The sequence below is a fragment of the Carcharodon carcharias genome, chromosome 7 (assembly GCF_017639515.1).
Source record: "Carcharodon carcharias isolate sCarCar2 chromosome 7, sCarCar2.pri, whole genome shotgun sequence".
Taxonomy (NCBI): Eukaryota; Metazoa; Chordata; class Chondrichthyes; order Lamniformes; family Lamnidae; genus Carcharodon; species Carcharodon carcharias.
In genome coordinates this window covers 89981309-90005948 of record NC_054473.1, presented here as the reverse complement: position 1 = coordinate 90005948, position 24640 = coordinate 89981309, and the positions used below count along the sequence as shown (strand labels likewise).

The 24640-nt window shown below is 62.4% G+C and overlaps 3 protein-coding genes across 8 annotated transcripts in view; 1 reads left to right on the top strand and 2 right to left on the bottom strand.

Annotated features, from left to right (window-relative positions):
- The window catches only part of abhd14a (abhydrolase domain containing 14A), a 105826-nt gene extending 89477 nt beyond the window's left edge, over positions 1-16349 (bottom strand). The window contains exon 1 of one of the 2 annotated variants that reach the window (XM_041190828.1): positions 16260-16349. The gene's annotated coding sequence lies outside the window, so the exon portion shown is untranslated. The remainder of the gene's footprint in view (positions 1-16259) is intronic. The other variant, XM_041190829.1, reaches the window with a different exon arrangement.
- LOC121280017 (proline-rich protein 36-like) lies at positions 2666-16460 on the bottom strand. The gene is made up of 3 exons (XM_041191645.1): positions 16260-16460; positions 8515-10241; positions 2666-5774 (listed from the first exon to the last, which is right to left on the bottom strand). Exons 1-3 carry the CDS (start codon positions 16458-16460, stop codon positions 2666-2668), a joined length of 5037 nt encoding a protein of 1678 aa, XP_041047579.1.
- A 234-nt stretch (positions 16461-16694) lies between these two features.
- The window catches only part of tmcc1b (transmembrane and coiled-coil domain family 1b), a 162229-nt gene continuing 154283 nt past the window's right edge, over positions 16695-24640 (top strand). The window contains exons 1-2 of one of the 5 annotated variants that reach the window (XM_041190982.1): positions 16695-16816; positions 19871-20604. In XM_041190982.1, coding sequence (XP_041046916.1) covers positions 20035-20604 — 570 coding nt within the window. In that variant the 5' untranslated portion in view covers positions 16695-16816; positions 19871-20034. The other 4 variants (XM_041190985.1, XM_041190983.1, XM_041190981.1 and 1 more) reach the window with 4 other exon arrangements.

Genomic DNA, 24640 nt, shown 5'->3' with positions numbered 1-24640 from the left:
GAGCGGGGGAATGGTGAGAGGGCAAGGCATAGGGTAATTGCAAGGGGGCAAGGAGCAATGGGATAGCGAGGGTGCAAGGAGAAAGGACATGGTGATGGGGCAAGGCACCGGGATGGCGAGGGGGCAAGACACAGAGGATGGTCAGTGGACGAGGCACGGGGAGGATGGTGAGGGGACAAGGAATGGGGCTGTGATGGCGAGGGGACAAGGAGTGGGGGGATGGCGAGGGGGCAAGGTGCAGGGGGTGGGGGCAAGGTGCAATGTGATGGCAATGGGGCAAGGAATGGGGGCATGGCATGGGGCAAGGCACAGGGAGGATGGCGAGGGGGCAAGGTGCAATGTGATGGCGAGGGGGCAAGGAATGGGGGCATGGTGAGGGGACAAGGTGCAATGGGATGGCGAGGGGGCAAGGAGTGGGGGGATGGCGAAGGGGCAAGGCACAGGGTGGATAGCAAGGGGGCAAGGTGCAATGGGATGGCGAGGGGGCAAGTCACGGGGACGATGGTGAGGGGCATGGTGCAATGGGATGGCGAGGGGGCAAGGAGCAGGGGATGGCAAGGGCTCAAGGAGCAGGGAAATGGTGATTGGGCAAGGCACGGTGATGGCAAGGGGGCAAGGCACAGGGTGGATGGCAAGGGAGCAAGGCACAGGGTGGATGGGGAGGGTGGCAAGACACAGGGGATGGTGAGGGGGTAAGGCATGGGGAGGATGGCGATGGGGCAAGGTGCAATGCGATGGCGAGGGGGCAAAGTGCAATGGGATGGCGAGGGGGCAAGGAGGGGGGATGGCGAGGGGCAAGTTGCAGGGGCATGGCGATGGGGCAAGGTACGACAGGATGGCGAGGGGGCATGGTACTTGGGGAAGGTGAGGGGCCAAGTTGCGGGGAGATGGCGAGGGGGCAAGTTGAGGGGGGATGGCGAGAGGGCAAGTTGCAGGGGGATGGTGAGGGGGCTAAGTGCAATGGGATGGTGAGGGGGCAAGGTGCAATGGGATGGTGAGGGGGCAAGGAGTGGGGGGATGGCGAAGGGGTAAGGGCCGGGGAGGATGGCGAGGGGGCAAGGTGCAATGGGATGGCGAGGGGGTAAGGTACAAGGAGTGGGGGGATGGTGAGGGGGCAAGGAGTGGGGGGACGGCGAGGGGGCAAGGTGCAGGTGGAGGGGGCATGGCACAATGTGACGGCGAGGGGGCAAGGGGCATGGGAATCGTGAGGGGACAAGGCATGCGGTGATTGCAAGGGAGCAAGGAGCAATAGGATGGCGAGGGCACAAGGAGCAGGGACATGGTGATGGGGCAAGGCACAGCGATGTCAAGGGGACAAGGCACAGGGTGAATGGCGAGGGGGCAAGGCACAGGTTGAATGGCGAGGGGGCAAGGCACAGGGGACGGTGAGTGGGTAAGGCACGGGGAGGATGGTGAGAGGGCAAGGCGCAATGGGCTGGCGAGGGGACAAGGCACAGGGTGGATGGCAAAGGGGCAAGGCACAATGGGATGGCGAGGGGACAAGGCACAGGGTGGATGGCAAAGGGGCAAGGCACAATGGGATGGCGAGGGGGCAAGGAGCGAGAGAATGGCGAGGGGGCACGGCATGCGGGGGATGGCAAAGGGGCAAAGTACATGGAAGATGGCAAGGGGGCAAGGAGTGGGGGGATGGCGAGGGGGCAAGGAGTGCGTGGTTGACAAAGGGGCAAGGCACAGAGAGGATGGCGAGGGAGCAAGGCACAGGGAGGATGGCGAGGGGACAGGGCACAGGGTGGAATGCGAGGGGGCAAGGCGCAATGGGATGGTGAGGGGGCAAGGTGCGGGGAGGGAAGCGAGGGGGCGAGACGTGGGGAGGGTGGCGAGCGGGCGAGCTGTGGGGAGGGTGGTGAGGGGGCGAGCTGCGGGGAGGGTGGTGAGGGGGTGAGGCTTGGAGAGGGAGGTGAGCGGGCGAGGTGCAGGGAGGGTGGCGAGGGGGCGAGCTGCGGGGAGGGTGGTGAGGGGGTGAGGCGCGGGGAGGGAGGCGAGGGGGCAAGGCGAGGGGGTGAGGCGCAGGGAGGGTGGCGAGGGGGCGATGCGCGGTGAGGGTGGCGAGGGGGGCGAGGCGCGGTGTAGGTGGCGAGGGGGCGAGGCGCGGGGCGCGGGGCGGGATGGCGATGGGGCGAGGCGCGGGGATGGTGGCGAGGGGGCGAGGCGCGGGGAGGGAGGCGACGGGGCGAGGCGTGGGGATGGTGGCGTGGGGGCGAGGCGTGGGGAGGGTGGCGAGGGGGCGAGGAGCGGGGAGGGAGACGAGGGGGCGAGGCGCGGGGAGAGTGGTGAGGGGGTGAGGCGCGGGGAGGGAGGTGAGGGGCGGAGAGGGAGACGAGGGGGCGAGGTGCGGGGAGGGAGACGACGGGGCGAGGCGCGGGGATGGTGGCGAGGGGGCGAGGCATGGGGAGAGTGGCGAGGATGCGAGGCGAGGGGAGGATGGCGAGGGGACGAGGCACGGGGGATGGCGAGGGGTGGAGGCACGGGGACAGTGGCAAGGGGGTGAGGCACGGGGATGGTGGCGAGGGGTTGAGGCGCGGGGAGGGCGGCGAGGGGGCGAGGCGCAGGGAGGGCGGCGAGGGGGCGAGGCGCGGAGAGGGAGGCGAGGGGGCGAGGCGCAGGGAGGGAGGCGAGGTGTCGAGGCGCGGGGAAAGAGGCGAGGCTAGGGGGTAAGGCGCGGGGAGGAAGGTGAGTGGGCGAGGCGCGGGGAGGGAGACGAGGGGGCGAGATGCAGGGAGGGAGACGAGGTGGCGAGGCGCGGGGAGGGAGACGAGGCGAGGGGGTATGGCACGGAGAGGGAGGCGAGGGAGCGAGGTGCGGGGAGGGTGGCGAGGGGGCGAGCTGCGGGGAGGGTGGTGAGGGGGCGAGGCGCGGGGAGGGAGGCGAGGGGGCAAGGCGAGGGGGTGAGGAGCGGGGAGGGTGGTGAGGGGGCGAGGCGTGGGGAGGGTGGCGAGGGGGCGAGGTGTGGGGAAGGAGGCGACAGAGCGAGGCACGGGGATGGTGGCGAGGGTTGAGGCACGGGGAGGGCGGCGAGGGGGTAAGGCGTGGAGAGGGAGGCGAGGGGGCGAGGCGCAGGGAGGGCGGCGAGGGGGTGAGGCGCGGAGAGGGAGGCGAGGGGGCGAGGCGCGGGGAGGGAGGCGAGGGGGCAAGGCACGGATAGGGTGTTGAGGGAGCGAGGCACGGGGAGGATGGCGAGGGGACAAGGCGCGGGGGGCATGGCGAGGGGTGGAGGCACGGGGACAGTGGCGAGGGGGCGAGGCGCGGGGAGGTGGGCGAGGCACAGGGAGGAAGGCGACGGGGCGAGGCGCGGGGAGGGAGGCGACGGGGCGAGGCGCGGGGATGGTGGCGAGGGGGCGAGGCGCGGGGAGAGTTGCGAGGGGGCGAGGAGCGGGGAGGGTGGCGAGGGGCGGGGAGGGAGATGAGGGGGCGAGGTGCGGGGAGGGAGACGAGGGGGCGAGGCGCGGGGATGGTGGCGAGGGGGTGAGGCGCGGGGAGGGTGGCGAGGGTGCGAGGCGCTGGGAGGGTGGTGAGGGTGCGAGGCGCGGGGAGTGTCGCGAGCGGGCGAGGCGCGGGGATGGCGGCGAGGGGGCGAAGCGCGGGTAGAGTGGCGAGGGTGCGAGGCGCGGGGAGGGTGGCGAGGGTGCAAGGCGCGGGGAGGGAAGCAAGCGGGCGAGGCGCGGGGAGGGAGGCGAGGTGGCGAGGCGCGGGGAGGGTGGCGAGGGTGCGAGGCGCAGGGGGTGGCGAGGGGGCGAGGCGACGGGGCGAGGCACAGGGAGGGAGGCAAGGGGGCGAGGCGTGGGGAGGGTGGCGAGGGGGCGAGGCGCGCAGAGGGTGGCGAGCGGCCGAGGCGCGCAGAGGGTGGCGAGCGGCCGAGGCGCGCAGAGGGTGGCGAGCGGCCGAGGCGCGCAGAGGGTGGCGAGCGGGCGAGGCGCGCAGAGGGTGGCGAGCGGGCGAGGCACGGAGGGGTGGCGAGCGGGCGAGGCACGGGGTGTGGCGAGCGTGCGAGGCACGGGGGGGTGGCGAGGGGGCGAGGCATGCGGAGGGTGGTGAGGGACGAGGTGCGGGGAGGGTGGCGAGGGGGCGAGGCGCGGGGAGGGTGGCGAGGGGGCGAGGCGCGGGGAGGGTGGCGAGGGTGCGAGGCGCGGGGAGGGTGGCGAGGGGGCGAGGCGCGGGGAGGGTGGCGAGGGGGCGAGGCGCGGGGAGGGTGGCGAGGGGGCGAGGCGCGGTGAGGGTGGCGAAAGGGCGAGGCGCGGGGAGGGTGGCGAGGGGGCGAGGCGCGCAGAGGGTGGCGAGGGGGCGAGGCGCGCAGAGGGTGGCGAGCGGCCGAGGCGCGCAGAGGGTGGCGAGCGGCCGAGGCGCGCAGAGGGTGGCGAGCGGCCGAGGCGCGCAGAGGGTGGCGAGCGGCCGAGGCGCGCAGAGGGTGGCGAGCGGCCGAGGCGCGCAGAGGGTGGCGAGCGGCCGAGGCGCGCAGAGGGTGGCGAGCGGCCGAGGCGCGCAGAGGGTGGCGAGCGGGCGAGGCGCGCAGAGGGTGGCGAGCGGGCGAGGCGCGCAGAGGGTGGCGAGCGGGCGAGGCGCGCAGAGGGTGGCGAGCGGGCGAGGCGCGCAGAGGGTGGCGAGCGGGCGAGGCGCGCAGAGGGTGGCGAGCGGGCGAGGCACGGGGGGGTGGCGAGCGGGCGAGGCACGGGGTGTGGCGAGCGGGCGAGGCACGGGGGGGTGGCGAGGGGGCGGCGAGGGGGCGAGGCATGCGGAGGGTGGTGAGGGACGAGGTGCGGGGAGGGTGGCGAGGGGGCGAGGCGCGGGGAGGGTGGCGAGGGGGCGAGGCGCGGGGAGGGTGGCGAGGGGGCGAGGCGCGGGGAGGGTGGCGAGGGGGCGAGGCGCGGTGAGGGTGGCGAAAGGGCGAGGCGCGGGGAGGGTGGCGAGGGGGCGAGGCGCGGGGAGGGTGGCGAGGGGGCGAGGCGCGGGGAGGGTGGCGAGGGGGCGAGGCGCGGGGAGGGTGGCGAGGGGGCGAGGCGCGGGGAGGGTGGCGAGGGGGCGAGGCGCGGGGAGGGTGGCGAGGGGGCGAGTCGCGGGGAGGGTGGCGAGGGGGCGAGGCGCGGGGAGGGAGGCGAGGGGGCGAGGCGCGGGGAGGGTGGCGAGGGGGCGAGGCGCGGGGAGGGTGGCGAGGGGGCGAGGCGCGGGGAGGGTGGCGAGGGGGCGAGGCGCGGGGAGGGTGGCGAGGGGGCGAGGCGCGGGGAGGGTGGCGAGGGGGCGAGGCGCGGGGAGGGTGGCGAGGGGGCGAGGCGCGGGGAGGGTGGCGAGGGGGCAAGGCACGGGGAGGGTGGCGAGGTGGCGAGGGGGCGGCGAGGGGGCGAGGCGTGGGGAGGGTGGCGAGTCGGCGAAGCCCAGATAGGGTGACGAGAGGGCGAGGCGCGTGGAGAATAGCGAGTGGGTGAGGCGCAGGTAGGGTGGCGAGGGGGCGAGGCGCGCGGAGAGTGGCGAGGGGGCGAGGTGAGTGGGCAAGGCGCGGGGAGTGTGGCGAGGTGGCGAAGTGCGCGGAGGGTGGCGAGGGGGCGCGGCGTGGGGAGGATGGCGAGGGGGCAAGGCACGGGGGGGCGAGGCTCGGGGAGGGCGGCGAGAGGGCGAGGCGCGGGGAGGGCGGCGAGGGGGCGAGGCGCGGGGAGGGAAGTGAGCGGGCGAGGCGCAGGGAGGGAAGCGAGCGGGCGAGTCGAGGGGGTAAGGCGCGGGGAGGGAAGCGAGGGGGCGAGACGTGGGGAGGGTGGCGAGTGGGCGAGCTGCGGGGAGGGTGGTGAGGGGGCGAGGCTTGGAGAGGGAGGCGAGCGGGCGAGGTGCTGGGAGGATGGCGAGCGGGCGAGGCTTGGAGAGGGAGGCGAGCGGGCGAGGTGCGGGGAGGGTGGCGAGGGGGCGAGCTGCGGGGAGGGTGGCGAGGGGGCGAGGCACGGGGAGGGAGGCGAGGGGGCAAGGCGCGGGGAGGGAGGCGAGGGGGCAAGGCGCGGGGAGGGAGGCGCAGGGAGGGTGGCGAGGGGGTGAGGCGCGGGGAGGGAGGCGAGGGGGCAAGGCGCGGGGAGGGAGGCGCAGGGAGTGTGGCGAGGGGGCGAGGCGCGGTGTAGGTGGCGAGGGGGCGATGCGCGGGGAGGGGGGCGGGGGGGCAAGGCGTGGGGCGGAATGGTGATGGGGCGAGGCGCTGGGAGGGCGGCGAGGGGGCGAGGCACGGATAGGGTGTTGAGGGATCGAGGCGTGGGGAGGATGGCGAGGGGACGAGGCACGGGGACAGTGGCAAGGGGGCGAGGCACGGATAGGGTGTTGAGGGTGCGAGGCGCGGGGAGGATGGCGAGGGAACGACATGCGGGGAGATGGCGAGGGGGCGAGGCGCGGGGGGGTGGCGAGGGGGCGAGGCACGGGGAGGGGGGCGAGGGGGCGAGGCGCGAGGAGAGTGGCGAGGGGGCGAGGCGCGGGGTGGGTGGTGAGGCGCCGAGAGGGTGGCGAGGCACGGGGAGGGTGGTGAGGGTGCGAGGCGCGGGGGGTGGCGAGGGTCCGAGGCGTGGGGAGGGTGGCGAAGGTGCGAGGCGCGGGGGGTGGCGAGGGTCCGAGGCGTGGGGAGAGTGGCGAGGGGGCGAGGCGCGGGGTGGGTGGTGAGGCGCCGAGAGGGTGGCGAGGGGCCGAGAGGGTGGCGAGGGGCCGAGAGGGTGGCGAGGGGGCGAGGCGCGGGGAGGTAGGCGAGGGGGCGAGGCGCGGGGAGGGTGGCGAGGGGGCGAGGCGCGGGGAGGGTGGTGAGGCGCGGAGTGGGTGGCGAGTGGGCGAGGCGCAGAGAGGGTGGCGAGGGGGCGAGGCGCAGAGAGGTAGGCGAGGGGCCGAGGCGCGGGGAGGGTGGCGAGGGGGCGAGGCACGGGGAGGGTGGCGAGGGGGCAAGGCGCGGGGTGGGTGGTGAGGCGCGGAGTGGGTGGCGAGTGGGCGAGGCGCAGAGAGGGTGGCGAGGGGGCGAGGCGCGGGGAGGGTGGCGAGGGTGCGAGGCGCGGGGAGGGTGGCGAGGGGGCGAGGTGCGGGGAGAGAGGCGAGGGGGTGAGGCGCGGGGAGGGTGGCGAGGGCGCGAGGTGACGGGGCAAGGCACAGGGAGGGAGGCGAGGGGGTGAGGCGCGTGGAGGTTGGTGAGGCGGTGAGGCGTGGGGAGGGTGGCGAGGGGGGCGAGGCGCGGGGAGGGTGGCGAGGGCGCGAGGCACAGGGAGGGAGGCGAGGGTGTGTGGCGCGGGGAGGTTGGTGACGCGGCGAAGCACGGGGATGGTGGCGAGGGGCCGAGGCGCGGGGATGGTGGCGAGGGGCCGAGGCGCGGGGATGGTGGCGAGGGGCCGAGGCGCGGGGATGGTGGCGAGGGGCCGAGGCGCGGGGATGGTGGCGAGGGGCCGAGGCGCGGGGATGGTGGTGAGGGGCCGAGGCGCGGGGAGAGTGGCGAGGGGGAGAGGTGTGGAGAGGGTGGCGAGGGGGAGAGGTGTGGGGAGGGTGGCGAAGGGACGAGGTGTGGGGAGGGTGGGGAGGGGACGAGGCGTGGGGAGGGTGGCGAGGGGGAGAGGCGCGGGGAGGGTGGCGAGGGGACGAGGCGCGGGGAGAGTGGCGAGGGGGCGAGGTGAGTGGGCGAGGCGCGGGGAGGGTGGCGAAGGGGCGAGGCGCGGGGAGGGTGGCGAGGGTGCGAGGCGCGGGGGGTGGCGAGGAGCTGAGGCGCGGGGAGTATGGCGAGGGGACTAGGCGCGGGGAGGGTGGCGAGGCGGCGAAGCCCAGATAGGGTGACGAGAGGATGAGGCATGGGGAGGATGGCGACGGGGCCATGCACGGGGAGGATGGCGAGGGGACGAGGTGCAGGGAGAGAGGCGAGGGGGCGAGGGGGCGAGGCACGGGGAAGGAGGCAAAGGGGCGAGGCGCGGAGAGTGAAGCGAGCGGGCGAGGCAAGGGGGTAAGGTGCGGGGAGGGAAGCGAGGGGGCGAGACGTGGGGCGGGTGGCGAGCGGGCGAGCTGCGGGGAGGGTGTTGAGGGGGCGAGGCTTGGAGAGGGAGGCGAGCGGGCGATGCACGGTGAGGGTGGCAAGGAGGCGAGGGGCGGTGTAGGTGGTGAGGGGGCGATGCGCGGGGAGGGGGAGAGGGGGCAAGGCGTGGGGCGGGATGGCGATTGAGCGAGGCGCGGGGAGAGCGGCGAGGGGGCGAGGCGCGGGGAGGGAGGCGACGGGGCGAGGCGCGGGGATGGTGGCGAGGGGGCAAGGCACGGATAGGGTGTTGAGGGAGCGAGGCACGGGGAGGATGGCGAGGGGACGAGGCGCGGGGGGCATGGCGAGGGGTGGAGGCACGGGGACAGTGGCGAGGGGGCGAGGCGCGGGGAGGTGGGCGAGGCACGGGGAGGGAGGCGACGGGGCGAGGCGCGGGGAGGGAGGCGACGGGGCGAGGCGCGGGGATGGTGGCGAGGGGGCGAGGCACGGGGAGAGTGGCGAGGGGGCGAGGAGCGGGGAGGGTGGCGAGGTGCGGGGAGGGAGACGAGGGGGCGAGGCGCGGGGATGGTGGCGAGGGGGTGAGGCGCGGGGAGGGTGGCGAGGGTGCGAGGCGCTGGGAGGGTGGCGAGGGTGCGAGGCGCGGGGAGGGTGGCGAGGGTGCGAGGCGCGGGGAGGGTCGCGAGCGGGCGAGGCGCGGGGATGGCGGCGAGGGGGCGAAGCGCGGGGAGAGTGGCGAGGGTGCGAGGCGCGGGGAGGGTGGCGAGGGTGCGAGGCGCGGGGAGAGTGGCGAGGGTGCGAGGCGCGGGGAGAGTGGCGAGGGTGCGAGGCGCGGGGAGAGTGGCGAGGGTGCGAGGCGCAGGGAGGGAGACGAGGGGGCGAGGCGCGGGGAGGGAAGCAAGCGGGCGAGGCGCGGGGAGGGAGGCGAGGTGGCGAGGCACAGGGAGGGTGGCGAGGGTGCGAGGCGCAGGGGGTGGCGAGGGGGCGAGGCGACGGGGCGAGGCACGGGGAGGGAGGCGAGGGGGCGAGGTGCGGGGAGGTTGGTGAGGCGGCGAGGCGCGGGGAGGGTGGCGAGGGGGCGAGGTGCGGGGAGGGTGGCGAGGGGGCGAGGCGCGCAGAGGGTGGCGAGGGGGCGAGGCGCGCAGAGGGTGGCGAGCGGGCGAGGCGCGCAGAGGGTGGCGAGCGGGCGAGGCGCGCAGAGGGTGGCGAGCGGGCGAGGCGCGCAGAGGGTGGCAAGCGGGCGAGGCGCGCAGAGGGTGGCAAGCGGGCGAGGCGCGCAGAGGGTGGCAAGCGGGCGAGGCGCGCAGAGGGTGGCAAGCGGGCGAGGCGCGGGGAGGGTGGCGAGCGGGCGAGGCGCGGGGAGGGTGGCGAGGAGGCGAGGCACGGGGGGTGGCGAGGGGGCGGCGAGGGGGCGAGGCATGCGGAGGGTGGTGAGGGACGAGGTGCGGGGAGGGTGGCGAGGGGGCGAGGCACGGGGAGGGTGGCGAGGGGGCGAGGCGCGTGGAGGGTGGCGAGGGGGCGAAGCGCAGGTAGGGTGGCGAGGGGGCGAGGCGCGGGAAGGGTGGCGAGGGGGCGAGGCGCGCGGAGAGTGGCGAGGAGGCGAGGTGAGTGGGCGAGGCGCGGGGAGTGTGGCGAGGTGGCGAAGTGCGCGGAGGGTGGCGAGGGGGGCGAGACGTGGGGAGGATGGTGAGAGGGTAAGGCGCGGGGAGGGCGGCGAGGGGGGAGAGGAGCTGGGAGGGTGGCAAGGAGGCGAGGCGCGGAGAGGGTGGGGAGGAGGCGAGGCGCGGTAAGGGTGGCGAGGGGGCGCGGCGTGGGGAGGATGGCGAGGGGGCAAGGCGCGGGGAGGATGGCGAGGGGGCAAGGCACGGGGGGCTGGCGAGGGGGCAAGGCGCGGTGAGGGCGGCGAGGTGGCGAGGCGCGGGGAGGGCGGCGAGGGGGCGAGGCGCAGGGAGGGAAGTGAGCGGGCGAGGCGCAGGGAGGGAAGCGAGCGGGCGAGTCGAGGGGGTAAGGCGCGGGGAGGGAAGCGAGGGGGCGAGACGTGGGGAGGGTGGCGAGCGGGCGAGCTGCGGGGAGGGTGGTGAGGGGGCGAGGCTTGGAGAGGGAGGCGAGCGGGCGAGGTGCTGGGAGGATGGCGAGCGGGCGAGGCTTGGAGAGGGAGGCGAGCGGGCGAGGTGCGGGGAGGGTGGCGAGGGGGCGAGCTGCGGGGAGGGTGGCGAGGGGGCGAGCTGCGGGGAGGGTGGCGAGGGTGCGAGGCGTGGGGAGGGAGGCGAGGGGGCTTGGCGCAGGGATGGAGGCGCAGGGAGGGTGGCGAGGGGGCGAGGCGCGGTGTAGGTGGCGAGGGGGCGATGCGCGGGGAGGGGGGCGGGGGGGCAAGGCGCGGGGATGGTGGTGAGGGGGCAAGGCACGGATAGGGTGTTGAGGGATCGAGGCGCGGGGAGGATGGCGAGGGGACGAGGCACGGGGAGGGGGGCGAGGGGGCGAGGCGTGTGGATGGTGGCGAGGGGGCGAGGCGTGTGGATGGTGGCGAGGGGGCGAGGTGTGGGGAGGGTGGCGAGGGGGCGAGGCGCGGGGAGAGTGGCGAGGGGGCGAGGCCCGGGGTGGGTGGTGAGGCGCCGAGAGGGTGGCGAGGCACGGGGAGGGTGGTGAGGGTGCGAGGCGCGGGGAGGGAGGCGAGGAGGCGAGGCGCGGGGAGGGTGGCGAAGGTGCGAGGCGCAGGGGGTGGCGAGGGTGCGAGGCGTGGGGAGAGTGGCGAGGGGGCGAGGCGCGGGGTGGGTGGTGAGGCGCCGAGAGGGTGGCGAGGGGCCGAGAGGGTGGCGAGGGGGCGAGAGGGTGGCGAGGGGGCGAGGCGCGGGGAGGTAGGCGAGGGGGCGAGGCGCGGGGAGGGTGGCGAGGGGGCGAGGCACGGGGAGGGTGGCGAGGGGGCGAGGCGCGGGGTGGGTGGTGAGGCGCGGAGTGGGTGGCGAGTGGGCGAGGCGCAGAGAGGGTGGCGAGAGGGCGAGGCGCGGGGAGGGTGGCGAGGGTGCGAGGCGCGGGGAGGGTGGCGAGGGGGCGAGGTGCGGGGAGAGAGGCGAGGGGGTGAGGCGCGGGGAGGGTGGCGAGGGCGCGAGGTGACGGGGCGAGGCACAGGGAGGGAGGCGAGGGGGTGAGGCGCGGGGAGGTTGGTGAGGCGGTGAGGCGTGGGGAGGGTGGCGAGGGGGGCGAGGTGCGGGGAGGGTGGCGAGGGCGCGAGGCGATGGGGCGAGGCACAGGGAGGGAGGCGAGGGGGTGAGGCGCGGGGAGGGTGGCGAGGGGCCGAGGTGCAGGGATGGTGGCGAGGGGCCGAGGCGCGGGGATGGTGGCGAGGGGCCGAGGCGTGGGGATGGTGGCGAGGGGCCGAGGCGCGGGGATGGTGGTGAGGGGCCGAGGCGCGGAGAGGGTGGCGAGGGGGAGAGGTGTGGAGAGGGTGGCGAGGGGGAGAGGCGTGGGGAGGGTGGGGAGGGGACAAGGCGTGGGGAGGGTGGCGAGGGGGAGAGGCGCGGGGAGGGTGGCGAGGGGGCGTGGCGCGGGGAGAGTGGCGAGGGGGCGAGGTGAGTGGGCGAGGCGCGGGGAGGGTGGCGAGGGGGCGAGGCGCGGGGAGGGTGGCGAGGGGGCGATGTGCGGCGAGAGTGGCGAGGGGGCGAGGTGAGTGGGTGAGGCGCGGGGAGGGTGGCGAGGTGGCGAAGTGCGCGGAGTGTGGCGAGGCGTGGGGAGGATGGCGAGAGGGCGAGGCACGGGGAGGGCGGCGAGGGGGCGAGGCGCGTGGAGGGTGGGGAGGGTCGAGGCACGGGGAGGGTGGGGAGAGGGCGAGGCGTGGGGAGGGTGTCGAGGGGGCGAGGGGGGCAGGGTGGCAAGGGGGCAAGACGCAGGAAGGGTGGCAAGGGGGCGAGGAGCCGGGAGGGAGCCGAGGGGGCGAGGGGGGAGAGGCGCCGGGAGGGCGGCGAGTGGGCGAGGTGCAGCGAGGTTGGCGAGGGGGCAAGGCACAGATAGGGTGGTGAGGGGCCAAGGCGCGGGGAGGATGTCGAGGCGCGGATAGGGTGGCGAGTCAAGGATAGGGTGGTGAGGGGGCGAGGTGCAGGGAGGGTGGCGAGGGGGCGAGGCGCAGGGAGGGTGGCGAGGCATGGATAGGGTGGCGAGGGGACGAAGCGTGGGGAGGTTGGCGAGGGGGCGAGGCGCGGGGAGGGTGGCGAGGGGGCGAGGCGCGGGGAGGGTGGCGAGGGGGCGAGGCATGGATAGGGTGGCGAGGGGGCGAGGTGTGGGGAGGGTGGCGAGGCACAGGGAGGATGGCGAGGGGGCGAGGCACGGGGGGATGGCAAGGGGGCACGGCACGGTGGGATGGCGAGTGTGTAAGGTGCGGTGCAATGGCGAGGGGACAAGGCATGGGGAGGATGGTAAGGGGGCAAGGTGTGGGGGCTGACGAGAAGGCAAGCAGTGTGGGGATGCCAAGGGTGCAAGGCGCAGGCAGTGGTTGCAATGCGCAATGTGATGGTGAGGGGGCAAGGGGCAATGGGATGGTGAGGGGGTATGGAGCAGGGGGAGGGCCACAGGGCAAGGCGCGGGGGGATGCCAAGGGGGTGGGTGCAAGGCGCAATGTGATGGGGAGGGGGCAATGGGAAGGGGGGCTATGGAGTGGGAGGGAATGGCGAGGGGGCTAGGTGCTGGGGGATGGCAAGGGGGCAAGCAGCGGGGAGGATGACAAGTGGGCCAGGAGCTGGGGGATGGTGAGGGAGCAAGGTGTAATGGGATGGCGAGGGGGCAAGGCATGGGGTTGCATGGGGGCAAGGCACGGGGGGATGGCGAGGGGGCAAGGTGCAATGGGAAGGCGTGGGTCTGTTGAGAGTCTGCCCACAAAAAGCTGGCTGTCCCACAGCCATTTTATACTCAGTATGTGTTAATTGGCTCAGGGTGAGACTTCCACCCCCATCTGGGGAGAAAGTCCCATCTTAGGGAGCTGCTGTGCATTCCCAGCAAAGCCAGGTTCGAGTGATGGCCAATGCTGGGACTATAGCCAGCCAGACTTCAGATAGGTCTGGGGTCTCACTTTACCCTGCCAGCTCGGCCCCAACTAGAGGCAGTTGAGGGACTGTGTTCGAGAGGCCAGGAGGAGGAGGGTTAAAGGGAGGGTATGACCTGGGGGCTTGCCTCTGATGGGCATAGAATTGCTCCTTCAAAGTGCCAGCATGGATGTGATGGGTCAAATGGCCTTCTTTTGTGCTGTAATGATTCTATTCCATGATACCCCCGTGCAGCTAAAACTGCTGGGCTACCCACTTGGCATGGGGCTCTCCCGGCCACTGGTATAATGTCAGGGGCAGGATGAGGCACCTAGGTGTCCAAATTGGCCATTTAATGTCCTCAACAGGCCCAAGGGAGGTGGGATGCCCGACACCTCCACTGCTCCCTGCAAAATGGAAGACAGGTCACTTCGAGTAGACAGACATTGGGTGCTGGATTTTACAAGCCCTCCCTGCCTTCAGATCCAGTGGCAGGGAATCGTAAAACATAGCGTGGATCCTGCAATGTGGATTTTACTGGAACGTAATCCATCTGTATTTTGAGGAGACATAGACTGAAAGAGTATTTTTATGACATCAAGTTATGAACTAATTTAAATAATAAATCTGAGGAGTGAATACAGTGTGACTATTCCACAAGGTTTGCAATAGTCAGTTCTTGTTCTTCGTATTTCAGCCCATGAATACAGAACAACTTGTTCAAATCCTTTTTTAAAGACCAAGGTTTTGTGTTTTTTTTATACATTCACGGGATGTGGGTGTCATTGACTAGGCCAGCATTTATTGCCTATCCCTAATTGCCCTTTCTCAGAGGGCATTTAAGAGGCAACCACAGTTGGTCTGGAGTCACACATAGGCCAGGCCAAGCAGATTAGTGAATTTGATGGAATTTTACAACAATTAGACTTTTAATTCAAATTCCACCATCATGGTGGGATTCAAAACCAGGTCCCCAGAGCATTACCCTAGGTCTCTGGATTAATAGTCCAGCGACAATACCACTACGCTATTGCCTCCCCACTGTGTGACTGTATGTAGTTAATCTGTGGGACAAATTTGCAAGTTCTCAACAGAGTGAGACTTTGGTGTGAATATCCTTTCTTCAGGTTCATCTGAACCATTCAATGTGTAACCAGTAAGCAATACTGCAAGCAGTTGCTATGAAAACAGGAAGGAACTTCAGGGCCCAACTAGATCTGAATCTTTTAATTACAAATTCAGTATGGTCTGAGATCAAGTTGTAGAAGTAACTTTAATCCAGTAATGTTCCAATTTACTGAGAATTTAGAATAACTCTTCCATTTGAATATTGGCAAGACTGGAGCCATTGTTGTGTTAGCAGATTTTGAATTTTTGAAGGAAAAAGTGATAAAAAATATTTGTGTAGCAACTGGGACAGCTTGATATTTCTTGCCAACTTCTACCTTGGAATTTTTATTACTATTTAGTAGCTGTACCATGGTAATAAAAAAGTCAAGACAAAAATATGATGGGGGTGGGTGATGAGGAGGTGAGCTGAGAGAGAAACAGGGTGAGATTAGGCAAAATTGGGAGATTGTGCTGAGAGGGGACAAATGGTGGAGGGGGTGGTCTGAGAGGGGAAGAAATGGGGGGGAAGGGGCTAACAGAAGGAGAAACAGGGGAGCAATGAGGCAAAACTGGTGAGAGAGGGAGAAATGGGTGGGTGGGGAAAATGGTGGGGGGAACAAGAGAGGGAGAAACGGGGGAGGGGGAGCAGCGGAGGGTGGGGGCCAGAAGAGGGAGAAATAGGGGGAGCGGGGCTGGCGGGCCCGAGAGAGGGAGAGATGGGGTGAGAGGGGCAGAAACAGGGCAGGGAAGGGTTCATCCAGCAATGTGACAATGAACAGACAAGCTTTCTGTCAGGTTGGTTGGGGGATAAATAAACATTTGTCAGGAGACTGGGCGAACTCCCTGCTCTTAATATGTGAATAATGCCACAGGATCTTTGATGCTGACCTGAGAGGGAAGGCAGGGCCTCACGTGAAATACGTCACCTCCAACAATGCTGCTCTGATCAGTACTACACTGAAATGTCAGCCTGGATTGTTAAATCTCTGCAGGGATATGAACTCGCTGGGAGGCGAGTGTCTCTCAGGGAGACCGCAACCCCCCACCTCCACCTTCTAAATCAGGCTATCAGTAATGCCATCACAACACAACCTACTGGTCAGACAGCAGAACTACACTGTGACTGTTGACATACTGAATTTTAATGGAAAATGTAGTGAAAACAGATTAAAGAGAAAATGGAGAATTTGATAAGGAATTGGATCATGAAGCAGCCCAGGCTTTTGCTATGTCTGGGCATCTCCCCCAGTGGAGTTAACACCGCTCCCCACACCCCGGCTGCGGTTAGCCAGACACCCCTCCCCCCACCACCCCGGGTGAAGTTAGACAGACACCCCTCCCCCACACACTGGGTTCAGTTAGACAGACACCCCTCCCCCCCCACCCCGGGTGCAGTAAGACAGACACCTCCCCAGCCCGGGTGCAGTTAGACAGGCACCCCTCCCCACCCACACCCTGGGTGCAGTAAGACAGACACCCCCCCGCCCAGGGTGCAGTTAGACAGACACCCCTCCCCCACCCCGGGTGCAGTCAGACAGACACCCCTCACCCTCACCCCCACCCCGGGTGCAGTTAGACAGACACCCCTCCCCCCAACCCACCCCACCCCGGGTGCAGTTAGCCTTTCACCCCTCCCCCCCCCCCACCCCACCCCACCCCGGGTGCAGTTAGACAGACACCCCTCCCCCCCCCCCCCCCCCCACCCCGGGTGCAGTTAGACAGACACCCCTCCCACCCCCCCCCCCCCCGGGTGCAGTTAGACAGACACCCCTCCCACCCCGGGTGCAGTTAGACAGACACCCCTCCGCCCACCCCAGCTGCAGTTAACCCCTCCCCGGGCGCAATTAACCCCACCCCCTCGCCCCTCCCCGGGCGCAATTAACCCCACCCCGGGTGCAGTTAGACAGACACCCCTCCGCCCACCCCAGCTGCAGTTAACCCCACCCCCTCGCCCCTCCCCGGGCGCAATTAACCCCACCCCCTCGCCCCTCCCCGGGCGCAATTAACCCCACCCCCTCGCCCCTCCTGGGTGCAATTAACCCTCCCCGGGGGGGTGAACCTCCCTCCTTCCCGAGTGCAATTAACCCTCCCCGGGGGGGTGAACCTCCCTCCTTCGCGCCTCCCCGGGGGCAGTTAACCCTCTGCTATCCTACTGCTCCGATCCTCAGCCATACCTTCATCCTGCAGCCCCGCCTCGTCTCCAGGGTAACCGACCAGGCCCGCATCTGATTGGCTGAGCGCTCATCGGTGAACGTCATCCCGCCACTCATACGAAATGGCGCGCTTGATGATGCTGGGAATGGGGGATGGACTTGTGATGGTAACTGCTGATTGGCTGCCGGCTCGGAGGTACCAACATGCCGCGCAGACGTCATCACGCGCAGGGTGATGCGGCCAGATGTGATGACTACTGATTGGCTGGAAGTTCGATGACATCATTACGTTGCGCCGACGCAATTACACCGCCGGGTGACGCTGGGGGCGGGTTGGAAGTTTTCGCTTCTCTGCTTCGGGCTCCCGGTGCGGCTGGTTCAGGCGGCCGGAGCCGCGGCCTTGAAGCCCTGCCGTCCACCCCCCCCCACCCGGCCCCCCCCCCCCCCCCGATGTGCCCGGGGGCTTGTGCTCTCTCGCTGAGCTCAGCAGCTTTCCTGCTGGTTCGCCGAGGCCCGCCCTTGTGGCCGGGCAGACCCGAGTTCGATATTCGGCCCGGGGCTGCAGTGCACAGAGTGCGGTAGGTAGGAGCTCAGCACCACCCTGTTCCTGCAGCATAGAACCGACCGACTGAGCTTTAAGTGGTCTCTGGATGGGGGAGGGGGAACTTCGGCAACTGGCCCCGATACCTTGACCCGCTCCACGCCCCCTTGATCTGCTTGCTGTTGATCCACTGACTCGCTTGGTGACCCGTCACTGCTAATCCCCTGGCCAGTCCCTGCCGCCCCTTGACTTATTGACCCTAACCTGGTCCTGAACCAGTCACCCTGGGTGTCAGATGAGCCTGGGTTTTCAGCTTGAGCCTGATATCCCCACTCGCCCTGTCAGTGTCATTCCTGAGAACTGGCTGCACTATCAATTCCCAGCAGAGAGCACCTGCTGCTGTCAATGCTGCAATGTCTGTTACTGCTCATCTGTCTGTCACAGCACAATGGCAAGAACTAAAGCTGTATCAGTATTATGGTTAAAATAGCTGCTTACATCCATCCAGCAGAATGTCCCCAGGTGCTCCAAATTTGAGGTGGTGGAGTCATTTGTGAAAAGTTTGATGGAGACCCTGGAGGGGGGTTACATAGCGGGTGGGTTTGAGAAGATTATTTGAGCAGAGTTTGGGAATCTGATAAGTGAAATCTCTGTCACCAGTGTGGAGTAGGGCTGGGTGGAACTTACTGTAGACTGGGGTAGGTCAGAGGCTGTTGCAAGGATAGGGTGTTGCTCGGTTAAGGGGAACTTTAATTAGTGCACTGCTGGAGTGGTGAGAGATTGGTGCAGCAAGGTGCACTGTGTTTGGGTTGGAGTTGTAGGATGGAGCCTGGAGGAGATGAGTTTAGGATGATACAGTGATGTTTCATGTGTAGACATTCCTCCTCCTCCAGGAACCATACCGTTATAGGGTGTTATAGACTGTGGATTGCTCCATGATTATGCTTGGTAAAGTACTACAATGGTTTGCTATTGCCTTCTGCATTATGGCTGACCAGGAAACTGCGCTCTTACTGCCTGTCATCAAGTGTGTTGGAAGGATTTACAGATTGATTATCAACCATGTTATGAGCACACCTGAAGTGGAACTTGAAATTCTAGCTTCGCCCTGCACCACAAGACCCCCCCCCCCCCCCCCCCACATTGTAGGCAGTACCTCGATGGATGTAAGTGGCCTTGGCAATGGATTGGGTGTGGAAATTGAACTCTGTTCAGGAGTAAGCGCAACGCTGAGAATAGAAAAGCAGAATCATTTTTTAAAAGGCATGAAAATTTTACATGTTGATGTTCAGAAAGACTTGGGTGGAACACCAAACAAGGAACACAAAGTTAACATGAAGGTACAGCAAGCAATTAGGAAAGCAAATGGTGTGTTGGCCTTTATTGCAAAGAGATTGGAGTACAAGAATAAAGAAATCTTGCTAACAACTGTACGTGGTTTTGGTGAGACCATACCTGGAATACTGTGTGCAGTTTTGGTCTCCATATTTAATACTTGCATTGGAGGCGGTACATTGAAGGTTCACTAGATTGGTCCCTGGGATGAGAGGGTTGTCCTATGATGAGACTGAGTAAACTGGGTCTATGTTCTCTGGAGTTTAGAAGAATGAGAGGTGATCTCATTCAAACCTATAAGATTCTGAAGGGACTTTACAGGGTAGATACTGAGAAATTGCTTCCCCTGGGTGGGAAATCAAGAACACGGGGGCACAGTGTCAGGATAAGGGGACGATCATTTAAGACTGAGATGAGAAATTTCTTCACTCAAAAGGGTTGTGAATCTTTGGAACTCTACCCCCGAGGGTTGTGGATACTCCATTGTTGAATATAAGGCTGGGAGAAACAGATTTTTGGTCTCAGGGAATCAAGGGATATGGGGAGTGGGTGTGATTGGAGTTGAAGCCCAAGATCAGCCATGATTGTATTGAATGGCAGAGCGGGCCTGACAGGGCTGTATGGCCTACTCCTCCTATTTCTTAGGTCCTTGTATGCCAGTCTGAGCAGTGAGGAAGGCAAACACATTTAGGTCTAAGATGCAAAGTTTACAGGAGAAACTTTGGTTTTGCTAGTGTTTATCTGCAGAAACTCCTAGCTTGCTGGAATCGAGGCTGGTAATCATAGCGAGATGTCCATGCTGTATTTGCAGAGGCTGACATTGTAATTCAGAGATGGCATGTAGTGATCATCTTGTTCCTACCGCTGCCTCTAGCGAGCCATACATTACCCTAGTATAATCCAGTTCAAAATACTCTCCCGACAGAGTCCCTGATTATACTGCAGTTTAACTGGACAGAAAACTATTCCGCACTAAACTTTGAGTGCTGCTGTTTGTGCAGTTATTGCTGCGTTTGCTCGTTTTAGTGCTATTATAATTTGCAGTGAGAAGTGCAACAGGTTTAGGACCAATTTTATTGCATGTAGAATGGAATTAGAATGGCTGCAAGATTGATTACAACCACATTACTGCTGGTTTTGTTGCTGTTGGTTTTGTTGCTGCTGTTCTGCCAGTGCTGTTCCTGTTTTTAGTTTTTGATTTGAATTGAAGTTTGGGTGCTAAACGTGAAGGTGAATGATTTCTGATCTTTCAGCGTTCACTCTGTGTTTGACCTGTTTGTGTGCCTCCAGCTTCACACTGAGTTCAGATAGCCATAATCTGAACAAACCTGCTTCCTGTGTGTTTGCTGCAAGGTAAAATAGATAAAGCATTCCTATCCAGAGATTTTAAGCACCAGAGTTATCTTTGGGTCAAAATTTGTCGTGATAGATGCTTGGGATGGTTTTGCTGTAAACTGTGCAGGAATGTGTAAATATTGATTGAGCAAAACCAAGAAGATAAATATAAACCTGTTCAGCATTATTTTCAGAGATGCTTTTGGAAAATCAAGCTGACTAAATGAGCTCTCGGCTTTATGTGAAAGATTGCAGCTATATTAGGTTATCGACCTGCAAATAGCAGGTGCACCTTGTTGTGGTATTGTATTTTAAACATCAGAAGTGCACAGAGATCAGAAATATTTAACCTAACACAATCTATAATTTTGTATTTAAATATGCATGAATTGTAATGTTTGCTTTTTTTCTTTTATGTCAGATGAGCATGATGTGACATTGACAGGTACGTGCATGCTGAAACCTAACAATGACTGAACAGCTTTGCAGAATCTAGATCACCAAGTGAACTGATTACTTAAAAAGATGTGCCATACATATATCAGTAAATATGTATAAAAATTAGAAATCAAAAGAAAGCGATTCATGGAGCAGACTAATAATGACCCTTCACGTAATGACCTAGACAATGGCACCAGACTCTCAGACACTGAGTGCAGGAGGTCGAGCGAATCTGAACATTCCTTGTCCAAGATTACACAGAATGCTTTGGAGAACTTTGGCTCCCTCGGCCAGGGATTAAAGCAGCTCTTTCACCACCAGCGCCGCCGATCTTCCGTGTCCCCCCAAGATGGCCTCCATACTCAGGCTGACCAGGAGTCCCTGAGTCCAGACAACTCTACCACAGCCACTGAGCTGGATTGGTCTGCGCCGACCCATCACTCCCCTGGTCAGTCCACCACTCTCAACAAGGTCCTGCAGCAGATCCGAGTGGTTCCCATGATGAAACGGGGCACAAGCCTGCATGGCCGAAGAAGCAAGTTGGACCGTCCCAGGGGAAGCCCGCAACTATCTCACAAGTCAGTCTCTGATGGCCTAAGTGGTTTCCTGCTACACTCCAGACCCCGGTCCTCCTCAACTACTGATGCACCAACCTCCTCGTTGTTTATGGAGTCACTAATCTTCAGCCCTCATTCAGGAGATGAGCTGGATCGGGTAATTGTTTTTTTCTTTTTCAATGTGTAAGTCCCTGTACTATTGGAGACACTTGGGCAGGTTGTTGAGTAATATAGCCCTTTGTAAGTCAGACTTTGGAAACTCCTTGTGTTTCGAGTAGCTGAGTGGGCTTGTGTTGCATTGTTTGCAGCAGATCACCAATTGTGTCAGTCGTGTCCTGGACTTGCTGTTCCTGATGGTGGACTTTCCACTCAATACAATCCCCTACAGGCTTTTTTTTGCTGCTGTCAAGCAGTACGTGCTGATGATTTCACTGGGATGCTGACTAGGAGGAGTTACTGAGCTTGATGCTGTGTGAAGAAGCTGAATTGGCTTGAGTGCATGCTGACTGAATACTGGATTTTAAGGCGAGTGGTATGGAGTATAACAGTGAAGATGTAGTGGTAACCCCAGACAAACACATTGTACAGCTGCAGTGGAACACTGAGTACAGATGTTGAGCCAGTAAAGGGAGTATGGAACAGATTGGCCCGGGTATTTCCTGGTATGAAGAAATAGAAATACAAGGAACGATGTGGAAATTGGGTCTGTTTTTGTTGGAGGAGGTTATGAGGGGTTTTGATTGTGTTTAATATTGTGAAGAGAAGGTACAGAATGAAGAGAACAGGGGCCTCTTCAGTAATCCAGGGTTCTGGACCCACGGAGCATGTATACATGGTTAAATGAGCGATTGTGACTTTGTTGAGGTGATTCTTTGAAAACTTGGATTTTCTCCAATTAGTGGTTTGCTGTATCTGAGCACTGCATCACATTGCAGAGAATATGTTGACTTTGGGTTTGGGTGGGAATTTCATAAAGTAGTCAGTTTTTTAGAATAATACTGCAGCCCTTGTTCATGCGGTACATAGCTGTGTAGAGAGCTCTGCTTTGATAGGGGGAGGTGAAAGATGGTTGAAAGCATGATTGAGAGTTCTTGGTGCATTACTCTCATACTGTACTGAGGAGTTGTCTCTGCATCATTCAGGGTGTTCTCATTGGTAAATGACTGGCCTGCCCCTCATTGTCCACTCCCAGAATGTCATCGTGTGTGACTGGCCAGGAATAATGCTGTACAGCTGAGATTACTTCCCCACCCTGAAGGAAAGCCTCCAACTTTCCAGTGTGCCTGCTGTTTCAGCATTGCTGCAAGATTCAGAAAATGCATTCTTTGAGGCAGAGCCCCTTTAGGTGAACAGGTTTATTCTGCCCTTTGACATCTTTCCCCATTCATTCGCAAACAATTTTATCTCTTTCACGCCCCTCCAGCTTGACTCTGCCCCTTCAGCCTCACCCCGCTCCCCCAACCTGACCCCGCCCCCTCCAGCCCACTGAACCGATTGTTTCTCTGGCAGCCTTCCTGTGTCAGCCTAGCCTATCAGTGTCTGCAGGTTATTTGACCCAGGAAGGTATGATAACTGAGTCCCATCTGACCTTGGACTACTAATGCCCAGCAAAGGCTGCTCTAACCTTATTTACCCAGTATAAATGGAAATTACATGGCAACTGCAAAATACTCAGTTGGAGAAGGGTGCTTGCTCAGGAAAGACTCAAATAATACCTCCAACATCTGCATTTAGTTCTCCCTCTCCATGATCAAGGCTCCTTTGCCTTGTGATAGTTGATGCTATTCAGTAATGGGGTTAAGGGGTATGAAGCCAAGGTGGGCAAATAGATTGAGGCACAGGCCAGTCGTGACTTAATAGAATGGCTCAAGGGGTCAAATGGCCAAATCCTGTTTCTGTGTTCTGTTGAAAAGCAGGTTTGGGCACATATGGTCAGAGCAGACAAGGTTAATGTTTCAGATTTCCAAGACCCGCAGTGTTTTGTTTTCTGTTCTATATGAACTTTCATAGTGTTCATTGATTCACTCAGGAAGACCTTCTGGGCTTCATCAATCTGCTGCCTTGTCTCTCCAAATACTCCGTGTATGGTTTGCATACTGCTGGTGAATCTGTTGGTTGTCAGCCCTGGTCTGCCTGGAACCCCTGCTTCATACCAAACTCCTCTGATGCATGGCATTTGTGGTGTTGGATGCATTGCTGTCAGTGGCCTCGCTGATTAAAACCTCCTGAAACGATTCATTTGTCACATTATCTATCTCCTGCTTATCTACATATTCGATTCTATTTGGTTCTGCGGTAAGTTGACCACCCGCTGTGCGCCTGAAAACCCCCTTACTGTTCTAGAGTAGATTTTTCTTAGTTCATGGGATGTGGCCGTCGCTGGCAACATTTGTTGCCCATCCCTAATTGCTTGCTAGACCATTTCAGAGGGCACTTAAGAGTCAACCACATTGCTGTAGGCCAGACTGGGAAAGGATGGCAGATTTCCTTTCTTACTGAACGTTAGTGAGCTAGATGGGTTTTTATGACAATAGTTTCATGACTAGATTTGCAAATATTTATATTATAAATATTCCAGATTTATTAGTTGAATTTGAATTTAAGTTTAAATCCCACCAGCTGCTGTGGTGGAATTTAATCCAGAGGCTGGGCCTTTGGTTACTAGCCCAGTGACATTACCAATATGCCACTGCCTGTCTCCCCCTAATAGTAGCTGCAGTTTTTACTGTTATGTTTTCTCCCCGCCCTGCTCTCCCTTGTCCTCCAACCCGGTTTGAGCAATTTGAGCAGTGATAGAAGCAGATCATCAAAAGATGTCACAAATAACAGAACAAAAGAACACATAGGTGTTAAAGTTGGTGATATTATCTAAACGAATGTGCTAATTAAGAATGGATGGTAGGGCACTCAAGGTATAGCTCTAGTGGGGGTGGGGGGAGCATAAAAGATTTAAAGATATTTAAAAATAATTGAAATAGGTGGGAAAAGAAAAATCTATATAATTTATTGGAAAAAAACAAAAGGAAGGGGGAAACATAAAGGGGGTGGGGGTGGAGGAGGGAGCTCAAGACCTAAAGTTGTTGAATTCAATATTCAGTCCGGAATGCTGTAAAGTGCCTAGTCGGAAGATGAGGTGTTGTTCCTCCAGTTTGTGTTTGGGGGTGGGGTGGGGGAGATGAGCAAAAGAGGAGATTTGATTGAGATGCACAAAATAGTTGAGGGGCCTTGGTAAAGTGGATGGGGAGGGCTTATTGAGCAGAGAAGTCAGTGGCTATGGGGCATTGATATAAAACGATTGGTAGAAAGATTAGAGGGGAGATGAAGAAAGATTTTTTCACCCAGAGGGTGCCTGAAAGGGTAGCAGAGGCAGAAACCCTCAACTCAATTAAAAGATGCCTGGACATGCACCTCAATTGCCGTAACCTTCAGGGCTACGGACCAAATGCTGGAAAGTGAGATTCGGCTTGGTGGCGCAATTTTTAGCCAGTGCAGATATGATAGGTCAAGTGGCCTCTTTCAGTGTTATAAACTTTCTATGAAAAGAACAAAGGGAAGGTGTGTGATAGGGTGGACGGTGGGAGAGATTAAATGATAAAAGGTTTCATGGTGCAAAGTCAAAGGAAGTGATAATAGGACAAACTAAAGAAACAGAAGTGCCTAGAGGAGGTGTGAATAGCAGAATCCTGAATAGCGGCTCTCCAAATGCAAAGGGAGAAAAGAGAAATGAGAGGAAAACAAAGAAGCAAAGAAAAACTAAACCAAATGATCTAAAAATGTCCAGAGGTTGTAAGTTGAAAGATGAGCAGTTCCTCAAGACAAACAGGTGGTTTGGTTTAATGGTTGGTGAGGGATTTGAAGCACTCTTCCTGCCTTCTCTTCACAGCACACAGCAACAAACCAGTCTGTCACTGTTTTTTTTTTGCACTATTTGAAATATCAAGGAATTGAAATTAAAGAATGTGAATACAGCAGGGGTTTTCTGCTGGAAGATTGTTGAATTATTGTGTGCCAGCCATGGCTTAGTTGGTAGCACACTCACATCTGAGTCAGAAAGTTCTGGGTTCAAGTCCCACTCCAGGATTTGAGTGCAAAAATGAATGCTGACACTGCAATGCAGTAATAAGAGAGTGCTACACTGTTGGAGGTGCTGTATTTTAGATGCAATGTTAACCTGAGTCCTCTTGGCTGGACGT